Source organism: Sinocyclocheilus grahami, unplaced genomic scaffold (assembly GCF_001515645.1).
Source record: "Sinocyclocheilus grahami isolate Dianchi unplaced genomic scaffold, SAMN03320097.WGS_v1.1 scaffold153.1, whole genome shotgun sequence".
Taxonomy (NCBI): domain Eukaryota; kingdom Metazoa; phylum Chordata; class Actinopteri; order Cypriniformes; family Cyprinidae; genus Sinocyclocheilus; species Sinocyclocheilus grahami.
This window is the reverse complement of record NW_015505332.1, coordinates 1,819,912-1,834,964: the sequence shown is the minus strand read 5'-3', so window position 1 is coordinate 1,834,964 and position 15,053 is coordinate 1,819,912. Positions and strand designations below refer to the sequence as shown.

General features: G+C 38.7%; 1 protein-coding gene across 4 annotated transcripts in view; it reads right to left on the bottom strand.

The window, feature by feature from the left end:
* Positions 1 to 2,547: 2,547 nt before the first annotated feature.
* Positions 2,548 to 15,053, bottom strand: part of LOC107592452 (ras/Rap GTPase-activating protein SynGAP-like) — a 152,002-nt gene continuing 139,496 nt past the window's right edge. For 2 of the 4 annotated variants that reach the window (XM_016281965.1, XM_016281966.1), the window contains exon 21: positions 3,387 to 6,156. In XM_016281965.1, coding sequence (XP_016137451.1) covers positions 5,863 to 6,156 — 294 coding nt within the window. In that variant the 3' untranslated portion in view covers positions 3,387 to 5,862. Of the gene's footprint in view, positions 6,157 to 12,759; positions 12,822 to 15,053 lie in introns of all 4 variants that reach the window. The other 2 variants (XM_016281967.1, XM_016281968.1) reach the window with 2 other exon arrangements.

The window sequence follows — 15,053 nt, the reverse complement described above, 5'->3', positions numbered from 1 at the left end:
AAAATGAAAATTTGGTCATTAATCACTTACCCCCATGTCGTTCCAAACCCCTAAAAGCCTTGTTCGTCTTCAGAACACAATTTAAGATATTTTGGATGAAAACCGGGAGGCTTGTGACTGTCCGATTGACTGCCAAGTAAATCACACTGTCAAGGTCCAGAAAATTATGAAAGACATCGTCAGAATAGTCCATCTGCCATCAGTGGTTCAACAGTAACGTTATGAAGCGACGAGAATACTTTTTGTACGCGAAGAAAACAAAAATAACGCAAGCAGCGTACACTCTTGTGTGTCAGCCGCGACACAAGGATATGTTTTCTACGTGTATTTACGCTTTGATTTGAATATCATATCCTTGTGTCGCGGCTGACACAGAAGAGCGTACGCTGCTTGCGTCTAGCGGATATTCTCCAAAATGGCGCTACGGTGATGTGGAGAGACACATAGGAGATTAATTGTTGAATAAAGTCATTATTTTTGTTTTCCTCGCGTACAAAAAGTATTCTCGTCGCTTCATAACGTTACTGTTGAACCGACATCGTCAGAATAGTCCATCTGCCATCAGTGGTTCAACAGTAACGTTATGAAGCGACGAGAATACTTTTTGTACGCGAAGAAAACAAAAATAACGCAAGGAGCGTACGCTCTTGTGTGTCAGCCGCGACACAAGGATATGTTTTCTACGTGTATTTACGCTTTGATTTGAATATCATATCCTTGTGTCGCGGCTGACACAGAAGAGCGTACGCTGCTTGCGTCTAGCGGATATTCTCCAAAATGGCGCTACGGTGATGTGGAGAGACACATAGGAGATGAATTGTTGAATAAAGTCATTATTTTTGTTTTCCTCGCGTACAAAAAGTATTCTCGTCGCTTCATAACGTTACTGTTGCACCACTGATGGCAGATGGACTATTCTGATGATGTCTTTCATACTTTTCTGGACCTTGACAGTGTAATTTACTTGGCAGTCAATGGGACAGTCACAAGCCTCCAGGTTTTCATCCAAAATATCTTAAATTGTGTTTCGAAGACGAACTAAGCTTTTACGGGTTTGGAACGACATGGGGGTAAGTGAATAATGACAAAATATTAATTTTGGGGTGGAGTAACCCTTTAAGCATCTACAAATTAGATGCAGCCACAAACTATTTAAAATAGCAATTTCATTCAAAATCTTCTTATCAACCCCTCTTCTCTAGACAAGATAAACAGACAGACCATCTGGCATCACCTGGCAGCTGCATTTCTAACATGTTTGACAAGACACAGCAATGCTGAAATCACAAGCTTCCATCTCTTTCCCTTCTTTTCATCTTACTTTGGCTGAAGGTATTAATTAAGATAGGTCTTCTTGAATTTTCTCGGTTTTAGAAATGGCCACAACTTTATTTTTTCACAGACAGACAGACAGACAGACAGACAGACAGACAGACAGACAGACAGACAGACAGATAGATAGATAGATAGATAGATAGATAGATAGATAGATAGATAGATAGATAGATAGATAGATAGATAAAAAACTCATTCTCACGATCATAAATTAATTCAATAAGAATTTATTTCTTTATTAATATGTTTAATTGATTTAATTTCTATAATTAGCCCACCCGAAAAATATAACTTCCGATTTATTCAAAAAGAAATGAAAGTCTTTAACAGTATTGAATAACTAAAGAATGATGAAATGATAACAGCAGTCATTATATTATTACAATAATAATCATAATTCAATAACCAGAATATCAACATTCATAACAAATCTAAAAACATCGGCAATACACTCTGACATACCACTCTTGCTGTTAATATAATATCTACAAAAAGAAATAAAATTCCCAAGTGTCTGCCCTTTTCAAAAATGGAAATTTAGGGGCGGGGCTTATGGCTTGTCAAGAAAGATGACTGTGATTGGCTTATGGCTGACAGAGACCAACTGAAGTTTATTAGAAAGAGGCACATCATGGGAACTCCATTCATTTACAGGGGGCAAAGAAGCGATTACTTGCATGGAAGAGTTGCTAGGCAAGTAATGAGGGAATAAAGCATCAGGCCATACAAAAGATCAGCAGAGTAAAATGGGGATTTTCTACAGCGATCCAAAAAAACCTCATCTGACACACGGCACCGCATTGAAATCAAAAGCAAGTGAAGATGCAAAAGCTGCAAAGATTAGCAGGTGACTCATGTCTGGAAAAGCTGATATATGCAAACATATGGTAGGTATTAAGCCTATATATTTATGTACAAGCATTGCTTTGTCACCCAGAATCTGTTACAAAACACCTCAATCAGTGAGAAAATGAGTGCAAGCTTCAGACTGGCAAAATGCGTGTCGGACTCACGGCGATGCATTGTAGGTTTCAGACTGCGTACAATCAGCCTGAGCGAAAAGTGCTTCGAATAACTCCGCCGACGAGTCGCCCACGCGAGTTTTCATTCCCACAAAGTTATGTTATGCTTTTTCTTTTTCCACATATCGAGAAAAAGAGAAATCGGTGTAAAAGGACACATTCTGTACACTGCATATACAAACATATTTATGCTAAATAAGAGGATTCCACATCCAAACGGTGTCGTCCATAAAATCAAGAACTCCACAGCAAAACCAAAGAGAATTAAAAAGTAAAAGAATCCATCTTTCTTTCACATACAAAGGAGTCGGTGAGGATCCGGGACGTAGCAAAGTGTGGGAAGGGGGAGCAGGTAAAATAACAGGTTGTCGATTTTGCTTCGCAAAGAGATTGTCACATAAATTCACAGATCAAAAAAAAAAAAAAGGATTATTTTCAGACTTTTCAAGTTCTTATCTCACATTACCAGCATGTAAATACGTGATCATCTGGGTGAGGTCCAGTCAAAAAGTAGAAAACCACCAGGAAACAAAAGTTCAGATATTTCCAGCCTCTTATCAAATCCGCTGAAGGACAAATCAGCATCTCTTGAGAGAGAGAAAAAAAGGCTGTGCGTATTCAGTTTCCCCAAAATAAAAGACATGATTGAGACGCAGGCATGACAGGTAGAGCAAATGTGGCATATGAAGATCATAATGAGAAGAAGTCGAGGATTGTTCAATATCCTACATGTAGTTAGTAAAGAACCTAAAAAACAGCACCTTTGAGATTGATCTGATCGTCAGAACCTCTCCAGCTCTCTCAACGAACCACTGCGCTGCGTGCGACGTCATCTCTCGTGCCATCAAGAGGCCCGCAGAAACCATCTGACAGCATCCCAAATGGCCATCATATCGAATTATATCAAAGAGAGGGTACGTCAGAGGAAGGGAACCTATATTTTTTCTTTGGATCGGCTCTGGCACTGGGTCAAAGCCTCAGTTTCTCCTCTGTCAACCAACCGAATCGCGTGACAGCGCCCTGGAATTAAAACCTGGCCAACCTGAAGAATGTCCAAGGTGAGGCCTCCAATTAGGTTCCAGATTGTCCTTCACGAAGCTTTGTGATTGGCTGGAGATGCAGGGAAAAGAGGAGGTGCTTGATGAGCCGCTGACCAATCACTGCTACTAATCTCAGAGAAGAAATGGACTAACTGCCAAAACAGGCAGTTCAACTTAAAATGATTTTTTTTTCTATCCAGTTTGCGTTAAACTGTGAGGCAATTGAAAGTTTACCTGAGTCATTCAATTCTACGTCTGAGGTATATTCATGTCATGGCACATTTTTCAGCTGATAACCCTGTTATCCCACTTTTTCTCAACCGCTTTTGGGACATAAACAAAATTGCCTGTTTATTATTACTAAATGGTGTAGAAGTCACTTAAAGATAGCCCTCGAAACTCTTAAAAGCTAAAATGGCAATCAGTCCATTCTCCTCTATAGTGCCTTCCCAATCTATAAATATTACAGTACAGCTCAGTGTTTTTATTGTGCAGTTACGACTTAAATCTCCTCACTCTCATCTAGGCCAGCTGTATTGGTTTAGCTGTGTTACATACAGAACGTGAGTATTTTACAATGCGACAACAAGGCAATCAACAATGAATTGGGTTACAAATGAAGACTGGTATCAGTGAAGCCACGTGAATGTCTTGAGTCTGTAGAAACATGACAATGAACCGATTAATCGTAAAACAAACAATAAAACAAAAACGGTAGTGAACGATGAGGAATACAATCAGTATCAGATGGCAGTGGTACTCAAATGAGGAATTATAGCTAGCAATATTTCTGTACAGTACATAAGATCTGATTATTTTACAAACCAAGTCTATCTAACAAGATCTTCCCTAAAATTACCATTCAACACCACCGAAAACTACTTTAGAGATGCTTGAGCAACTTTAAAGTCAACATGAAAACAAAACGGACCCTGTTTACTTTTAACTTAAAATTCGCAATTTTGTAGCAGAGCTTAAACAGTAGGTCGTGGGTTTGAGTCCCAGAGAACGTGTGAACTGATAAAATGTAAACCATAAATGTAAGTTGATTTGCATAAAAGCATCTGCCAATTCCATGAATGCAAATGTAATAATTATTTGTTGCGAGTCATTGTCTAATTTTTACATTCGTAGTTGTCTTATTGATGATTATTTGGTTCATGCTATTCTATTAAAAAAACAGGGTTGTTTTCATTATCTTTTAAAAAAATACTTTTCAGAAAACATCACAAATCCCTTTTGTTTCTTAGCTACCAGACTGCATTCTAGTATATAACACCCATTTTTACAATCCAATGAATTCCTAAAACTTAAAAAATAAAGTCTATTCTTCCCATTGTACTCAAAAACGTCACGTTTTGGAGGGAAAATTGGTTGCTTTAAAGTTGACTTTCATGTTGACTTTAAGACCAAAAACACAAACAAGTTATGCTTATTTAAAATATCAGCTCACTTCACATCACGTCCATTTTAAGAAAAACATTTCTGTATAAAAAATACTTTACGACCACAACTGCATTCTGGCCTAACATCTTAATTTAGTAAAAAGACAAAAGGTTTTTGACCTGACAGAGATCACCTCGCGCTCACCTCATGTTGCAGACACACACTGAAAGAAATCGGCCTGTAAGGAGATAAATGGGAGGACAAAGACACATATGAACAGTTAGGACGATGACAGAATGGGAGGCGGTGATGTGACACAGAGCACTGCTTTGAGAATCCATAGCACCAGTTAAATACACATAGGTTCTGAGATTGAGAAGAGAAAACATTGCACAAGTTGGCAATTCAAAGACCACAAGCACTTTCCAAACATTGTCCACAAAAAACCCGAGCCACGGTTGAATTCCAAAGCTTGACATTTTCAGCATTACATTGAGGCAAAAGAACACATCAGTCTCTCCTAAGTGAGCAATCTCGAGAAGAGAGTGGCGTTTGCACGACCATTTCTGTAATTCTGCTGTCGTTATTCTTGCGTTCGTTTGAAAACCCTGTCAGGAGATACAGAAAGGCACTAGGGAAGCCAGACGACATGACAGAATCCCCAAGACAAAGCTGGCATGTGTTCGTCAGTCAATCCTCTATACACTTCGAAACGTACGTGTGGTTTGTTTGCCCACCGTTCCTGGGGTTGTTCCCAGCTTCTTCTTCTTTTTACACAATACGAGGGAGCTCAGTCAAAAAACCTGGAACCTGAACCGAGCACTTTCCAGTGGTTTGGATGACTTGATGTGGTGGCAGAGGTACTGTATATGCAAGGGGCTTTTAACTTTGATCCAAAGAAAATGTGATTTTGGAATAACATATTGGATCCAATGGAGAGCCCTTTTGTTTTGGATGGAGCAAGTAATGGTGTGTCCTGCCTCCCACTTGTCCTCAGTCTAATGCACAAAATAAAACAACCGCTGAAGCTTCATCCTTCAATGCGGATGACAAAGAACATGAGCTTTTCTTCGGAATTCCTAAAAATGTTCTCGGATTTGGTCAGCGTTTTTATTGACCTGCTCCCCCTCCGAACTTGCCCCCGATGCCGTTGCTGATTTTTGGTTGCCAGAAAGTTCTCCGTTCGGCCAGAGTTGTGCGAGAGGACAGGATTGAGGAGGGGAAGCTAACTGGAAGGACAAGATTCCGTTCAGGGGGAATCGGGTTGAGGATTTGTCCGATTGGGAGACTCCAACAACTCCAGGAGCGCTGGTCAATTCTCCGCCAAAACTCACACCGGGGTCTGCTGAACCCAAGGCGGAAAGCTGCTTTTCCTAGCGAGACAGAGAGAGAGAGGAAAGGGGAGGAGAAGAGAGAGAGCAGGCGGAGGGATGGAATGATGGAGGGATGAAGATTCCGCAAAAAAATCAGCGAATGGAATGCGAAAGAGAGAAGTTCCCATGGCAAGAAGATCGATAGGGAAGTACAGAATAGGAAGATCAAAGCAAATGGAGGTCACGGGGTCAGAGTGAGAGGGAGAAAGAGAGATTTGAGTTGACGAGGGATTGGAAGAGCAGTAAAGGAGGAATAAAACAGAGGCATGAGTCGCATAGCAGAGGAATGAGAAATATCCATAGGATCGCTCAGGGAAAGAGGGATAGACACAAAGAAAAGGAAGAAAGAGGGATGAGGAGGGAGTTACAAATCTGCTGTTGACACACGTGTGTTTTTGTGAGGTTGCACTGCAGAAGGCCAGAGTGGTTGTCAAAACCAGAGTGACACAGAACGATACAAGCCCTGGTTATTGGATTATCTTTTGTAAACATCCTCAAAATGTGATTTTAAATGAGAAGAGCACTATTCATTGAGGTTAATTTTGCATTAAAGGGGTCATAGGATGCCCATTTTCCACAAGTTGATATGATTCTTTAGGGTCTTAATGAAAAGTCTGTAACATAGTTTGGTTAAAATTTCTCAATGGTAGTGTAAAAAACACCTTTTTTACCCTGTCAAAAACAGCTCTTTTCAGAGCACGCAGTTATGTAGCATTTTCCTTTAAATGTTAATGAGTTCTGCTGACACCGCCCCTCTCTTCCGAGACGCTCTCTGAGGGACTGTTTACTTTAGCCGCATTCATCGTGAAACTTGTTAATTAGCACATTATTATGAAAGGCGATTTGTAAAGATTAATTAAAAAAACCTTACACACTTCTGTAGGTGAAGCTGGATCACGAATGATTCGGGCGAACATAGACACATTTATGTAGATCGGGGGCGCATTCCCTTCAAAAACAAAGTAATCCACTGTGTCTTCAGCGGCTCAGATGTCGGGAGTAAATGACGACTGCTATGTTCATTATTACATCCAACAACAGAACACCTCAATCGCTTAGAAGTCATTCTTGTCTACATCTGCTCCGGTGTTGAAACAATGGCAGACTGATGACAGCTCACTCAGGATGGGTCTAAGGTAAGACACCAGTCCAGTCTGTGCTTAAACACTACTGTCAATCAAACTATCGTGGGAAGGGCCTGTTTTTGTCACACAGACAGGCATCTGAGATCGGCTCGATTTGAGAAAGGGGTAAAGATATTATGAGCAGATTAAAAAAAAAAACACTGGGTGGATTTTTATCATTTTAGGGTGGTTGTGTACACACATTGCCAACACACATTTCAGTTCAAACAACTTGTAAAAGTTCATGTAGCATCCTATGACCCCTTTAAAGGGGTCGTATCATACATTATTTTTGTTTTGTACCTTTTTTGACCAAAAGTATTTTTCCTTTTTTATTGATTCATATGATATTTTCCATCCTCTTCCTTATGGAAGCATAAAGGTGGTTTTCTTCAGTTGTTAAATATATAGTGGCAATGTATTAGCGTATTTGAATTTACATATCCAATACCCATAATACCAATACCCCAAAAAAAATAAAAAAATCAAATTCAGAAATGAAATTTGCCATTTCCTACATTATAACCTTTTTTTGTTAAAAAGAACAAACATTATTACTTTTATTCACCAAGGATGCATAAAATCAATCAAAGGTGTCAGTAAAGACTTTTTCTTTGTTATTCAGCAAGAATCCTGATAAAAATGCATCACAGTTTTTACTGAAATATTAAGCAGCACAACTCTTTTCAATATTGATAATAACAAGAAATGTTTCTTAAGCACCAAAATCAGCATATTAGAATGATTTCTGAAGGATCATGTGACTGAAGACTGAAGTAATGATGCTGAAAATTCAGCTTTGCATCACAGAAATAAATTACACTTAAAATATATTCAATTAATTATATTTTTGGCTATTTTAAATTGTAATAATATTTTACAATATTACTGTCATTACTGTATTTTTGATCAAGTAAATGCAGCCTTGGTGAGCATAAGAGACCCTAAACTTCTGAACGGTAATTAGCAAAAATAAAATGGAGGGATATTTTTAACATATTAATGCAACTTGAAAATGCATTCCGACACAATTGCATTAACATGTTCACATTCCCACCTGTCAATCATTACATCAGGGCATAACTCAAAGTTATTTTTTCTCAAAAAAATCTGATTGCTCATGATATGACCCCTTTAAAAGGACAGCTGCCACAACAGTGTCTGAGTGCAGCAAAAGAGACTTCTACTAAGCATGCAAGCATGCCACTGATGCAACAGTGTGATCAACTGTAAAGAACACAGGAAGTGAGAATGAATATTTATGTGAAATGTAGGTGCTTTTAGTTCTGCTATCACAAGTATATCTTAACTGTTGTGACAGTTTGTATTTACAACACATGTGCTTGACAGCACTATGCAAGTCCAAAGGACTCTAGGGAACAAATCATGCATTGTTTATTCCTGTAAAAATAAGAACTGTAAGCTCTTAGCCGAGTTAGTTTTCATTTAAAACAGCTTGAAAATAAACTTGATTCTGTCATCAGTACAAATGAAAGACAACAGAGTTGTACAACAAATCAAGTTGCAACCTATCTACTATCTTACAAATATTTATATCAAATTTGTATTATATTGCCTGATTATATATACAATTTTGATATTTTATATCAAAATTCACTTGTTTAAACCAAAACAGTGTCAAATCCACTATTTAGAATTTCAGGGAGTGTTCACACTCAATTCGGCTTAACAGTAGTAACTGTATAATTCAGTTTCTAAATGTGGTATAGCATCACTACCGTGTTTACCACCAGTACTAATGGCAAGTAACTAGATAAGCATTCACAAGTAGAAATCGGGTGTGTTCACATAATTTTTTTTTATAAATCTTTCAAGACGTACCATTTGCGGTTGCTATTTAAGCAATATCACACAAGCAAGAATGATGTTTTTCAATACACAATTATAAGTAAGAGACAATATTAACAGATCTTTGTCTGTTTTTGCTTCATAAACAAATCACATAACGCACAGCAACATATTTTGTTCCTTAATGATTCAGTGTTTTGGAATGAATCGTTTAAGTGAATGATTCAATGAATCACTCGTACATCCAGCACTGAGTACCTGAGTGAACTGTGTGTTTTTGAATGAACTTTTTGTGTGAACGATTCAATGACTTACTCAAATGTTCTGTACTTGTTTTGAATCAGCGTTTTTAACAACTCGGTTGAAAATGATTCAGTGAATCACTCAGAGTCACTTGTCGTCACATACTATGTAAGCTGCAGAGAGAGTCACGCTGAAAGCATTGCAAATGATATATCATATTACTATACTCTCAATTAATATATCTCTATACATCTGAAAATTTTATAATGAAGTTATTGATTTATACACTTAAATATGTATAATTTTGGCTAATACATAATTAGCAAACTCCAGTGTGAAAACACCCTCAAGCCCATCTCTGCCCCACACACACACACACACACACACACAAATTTTATAATGAAGTTATTGATTTATACACTTAAATATGTATAATTTTGGCTAATACATAATTAGCAAACTCCAGTGTGAAAACACCCTCAAGCCCATCTCTGCCCCACACACACACACACACACACACACACACACACACACACACACACACACACACACACACACACACAAAGAATCATTTGCCTTTCAGACTTTTTGTCATGTGGGGCTTAGCTCTCATTCACAAATAGTGGAGACACTGTTTTTATTTAGCTCTTATCCGCTAATCTTACCTACAGAGGCGCAGTGCAGTGCCAAAAGCTGCCTCAGCTCATTTGATATCTAAATCATGTTCAGTGTGTTTTTCATTATGATCAGTCCTTTTCAGTGAAGTCTGCATTGGGGTGGAAACATTGGAGTTAAATCAACCTAAAGTTAAACCTGAGGCTCATGCATCAAAAATTCAACAAAACAACATGACGACAACATTTGCACTTAAAATGTTTTGCTAATATGTTTACCATTCTAAATATACTCACCTGTTATTGATGTTTTACAAGAATTAAAAGTGAAGGGCTCAACTTTAATGGGTTCTATGCGTTTAACACCAAGAAATTTGCTTTGGTTCCAGACTGTTACATTAGCAAAGGGGCTAGCTTTGCTAACATAAGCCAGTCTGACTCAGTTTTGGTGCAATTTGTTTCTCTTCTCAGTCAGAACCTAGTATTTGAGAATGAATATGGATTTACAGTTGGGGAACGAAGGTTTGGATCTAGCTGCAACACTAAACAGAAAGACAAAAGATGACAACAACAGGAGCAAAGGGTGCATCTCTGTCAGAACTGCAACTCATACATCGGTCATTTTCGTCTGGAACCATTGCTTTTCTTTGGGTGGTCAAATCGAAGTCCCGGTTGAATTGGTCTGTCAGGTAATTTAGGTTCAAAAGTGTTTCTGTGTTTCTACAGCTCTTTAGGACCCAGAAACCTATAAAACATCACCTGCAGCGAACATAATCACAAACACATTGAGCAGCACCACATACATTCACCTTTCATTTTCAATTGGCCTTTTACGTCACATGAACGTTGCATGTCTTCATTTACCCAAAAGAAACAGTGCATAAAATGAGTTAACGCAACCATGAACATTACATTTCTATGCAACAAACTAGCGATACAGCTACACGCCACTCAATGCACAAATATCTACACAAGTACTTCCAAATCACCAGAAGCACTCTAAACACCGCAACAAAAGCATGAACACATACTACGTACACTCACACTCATCCAGGATCTCATGCACGCTGAGAACCCACCCCTGACCCCCGTCAGGGCGGCACGGAGAAAGATACGGAGATTTCCCAGAATTCATCATCATCTGTTTCAGAGTGCAATGGTGATGATGTCGATAGAATGGACATGGTGATGAGAAGTCCTGCGCCTTGCACTGAGCCATATGCCCTGCGTACCTCTATATAGTGTCAGATTATGCTGAAATTATGAGATTTTGCATGGATGTGAGGTGAAGCCTCCTGCAAAACATTCAAACAAACAAACTCCCCAAAAACAGCATCTCTTTGAAACAGGACATAGAAGCAAAATGACTTTCAGGATATTCAGCATTTGATAATGCACTCATCAAAATGCTGTCATTATTGCATTTATCAGTATTGCTTAATTTTAAATGGACTTTTTTGCTTGAGCAAGTGAATGAAAAACTAGCTAATGCATTACTTTCCATAAAAAAGTAATCAAAACATAATGTATTACTTTTTTTTAGGAATAATGCAGCTACACTGTGCTGTTTTTTCCTCCAGAAATTTTTATGCTAAATACTAAACTGAGTATTTTTACAGAGTGTGAGAATTTCGAAATTATCTTAAGTTTTTGTGGAATGTCATATTTACTTAAGATAATTTTAAGATGAACAACAAACACTGTGGATTGTGATAGAGCTGTGGGAGAATATTTGCCAGAATGTCTTACTGTATATCAAAAGAATTGTTCGTTTAATTTCTTGCCATGTATTTATGAAGTTAGCTTGACAAAAAAATTGACAACACAAAATTAACATCTGTCTGTCTGTCTGTCTGTCTATCTATCTATCTATCTATCTATCTATCTATCTATCTATCTATCTATCTATCTATCTATCTATCTATCTATCTATCTATCTATCTATCTATCTATCTATCTATCTATCTATGTCTGTCTGTCTGTCTGTCTGTCTGTCTGTCTGTCTATTTATATCTCTCTCTGTCTATCTCTCTCTGTCTGTCTCTCTGTCTATCTATCTATCTATCTATCAAGTCTGTCTGACTGTCTGTACATCCATTTATCTGTACATCTGTCTGTCTGAACCTTCAAATCTCTTTACGAACTTCTCAAACTATAAGGCTTACATCAACTAAAGTTGTTTTTCCCCTCAGATTTGAACAAGCCAACATTTATTTTTGTTTAATTGACTCTGGCTGGGAAGTACGGGTGCATATGACTTTGTGCAGGCGAGGTGCAGTGTGTGTGTGTGTGTGTGTGTGTGTGGATCTATCTATCTATCTATCTATCTATCTATCTATCTATCTATCTATCTATCTATCTATCTATCTATCTATCTATCTATCTATCTATCTATCTATCTATCTATCTATGTCTGTCTGTCTGTCTGTCTGTCTGTCTATTTATATCTCTCTCTGTCTATCTCTCTCTGTCTGTCTCTCTGTCTATCTATCTATCTATCAAGTCTGTCTGACTGTCTGTACATCCATTTATCTGTACATCTGTCTGTCTGAACCTTCAAATCTCTTTACGAACTTCTCAAACTATAAGGCTTACATCAACTAAAGTTGTTTTTCCCCTCAGATTTGAACAAGCCAACATTTATTTTAGTTTAATTGACTCTGGCTGGGAAGTACGGGTGCATATGACTTTGTGCAGGCGAGGTGCAGTGTGTGTGTGTGTGTGTGTGTGTGTGGACGAGTCCAGTGTACATACAGTGGATGTGGGAGGAGACAGAGGTGGAGTGGGCGGGTCACAGTCAGGTGAGTCGTTACCTGTGCATTCGCAGTGGGACGGGCGCAAGGCGGGGCTGCACTAGGATGGACTGCCGCCTCCCCTAAGAGAAATCACCGTATCTCATCAACACACGACAGGAGAAGAGGAGAGGAGAGAATCGTGTGTATGTGAGGGTGTGGGCCTGTGCATCAATCCCAGCAGGCAAAGGGAGAGTGTGTCCGTGAGACAGGATCGGCATGCATGTGGACATACGCACACACTCACACAAAAATACATACAAATTCCCAGACAAGCATTTAAATGTCCACCAAAATACACACACAATCCTCACCACATAAGCCAAGGGCAAACAAACTCTGTGCTGAAGCTTTCAGTGCCATGTTGGTCATTGTAATGATTTTGCAGCCAACATGCAGCTACAAGCTAAACAAAACTCTTCTCTACAAGTACAACAGAGTAATTCTTCAGCTCTCAAAATCCCAGTAATCTGCGAACAGGGACATGCTTCTGGCTCAATGCACCTGACATAATAAAAGTGGGGGGAAAAACGGCAGAACAAAAACAAACACAACAGCTTGTGAACGTCTGCCAAGCACATGAGCAAACACAGAACTGACAGAGACGCATCATTAAAAACTACGGGACAGTTCAAAACCAGGGCGCTTTACAAACACAAACTTCTCTCTTGCTGAAATCAGAGTGGCTTTGGAAGAGAATATGATCAGTTTTAATGCAGAATGAGTTTTTATAATTTTACACTACCAGTCAGAAGTTTGGAATGATTAAGATTTTGTAATGTTTTTGAAAGAAGTCTCTCACGCTTATCAAGGCTGCATAGATTTAATCAAAACTACTGTAAAAACGATAATCCTGTGAAATATTATTACAGTTTAAAATAACTGTTCTCTATTTTAATATATTTTAAAATGTAATTTATTTCTGTGATGCAAAGCTGAATTTTCTGCAGCCATTGCTCCAGTTTTCAGTGTCGCATGATGCAGAAAAAACATGCAGAAAATGCAGGAAAAAAGTTTTCATCATTGATAATATTAAAGGGGTCATATGATGCGATTTCAAGTTTTCTTTTCTCTTTGGAGTGTTACAAGCTCTTGGTGCATAAAGAAGATCTGTAAAGTTGCAAAGACTAAAGTCTCAAATCCAAAGAGATATTCTTTATAAAAGTTAAGAGTCAGCCACGCCCCCTAAAACGGCTCGTTCTAACACGCCCCCACATATCTACGTCACTATGTGGAAAATTAGCATAATGCTGCCCAAATGTTCACGCAAAGAAAGAAGGCGTGGTTTCAGGAACAGCAGTAGTGTTGATGCAGCCATGTCAGGGAGACGCTGTGTGTTTCAGTGCAAAAGCAAAAGCACTTTATTTGGCCTTCTGGAAGTAGATGCAATTAGGAATCATTGGTTAAGATTTATTTACAACAGAACAGCACAACCCAGATGTTCGAATTTGTGCAACACATTTTATGGACGACAGTTTTTTGAACCTAGAAGAGTACAAGGCTGGCTGTGCACAAAGGCTATTTCTAAAAAAAAAAGAAAAAAAGGGTAAATTCCGACTTTGCTATGATAATCTGGCACTTCTGAATCAGCGACTGTGTGTATGTTTTGTTATCAGTTTAAGTATTTGTTATTGACTGTTCAAATGTGGAGTTTTGCGCAGCACAGAGTAATGCGTCGTGTGTGTGTGTGTGAGGGGAACAGGGTCACATCACAGGAGAGTGAACTGTCTGTCAGAAATCATAGCACGTCAGCTGTCTTAACCGCGGCTTGTGTACTGCATCATCACGGTGTCTGTCACGCGACTCTGTTGCCCTTTTCGGGCTTGAACTGATGGTAAAACTAACAACATTATTAACTGTCTTGATATTTACTTTGAAAGGTGACGCTCGCGATTATGGTAAGGGGCGTTACATTTCCGACACGTGCTTGTGGTGTTCGGCCAATCACAATGCACTGGGTCAGCTGGCCAATCAGAGCAGGCTGCGCTTGTCAAACGACGTGTTAAAATAAAGCAGCCTTGGTTAACATAAGAGACATATTTTAAAATCTTATTTAAAAAAAGATAAATTACTCTAAAGTTTTGACCGGCAGTGAAAAAAGTCATTTTATTTCAAATTAAGCATCCTGCGTTAGTTCAGGCAGGCCTCGTAGTCAAGCTCCGCTATCAGCTGACTGGCGAAATTGAAACCCGGCCCCTATCAGCTGATCCGACTCCTAAGCTTGCAATTGGCAAATCTCAAACAGGGCGCCTTACTTAAACACTGCTTCTGTCTGCTTGCTTTGCTGCTTTCTCTATTACGCTGCTTGCAACCCA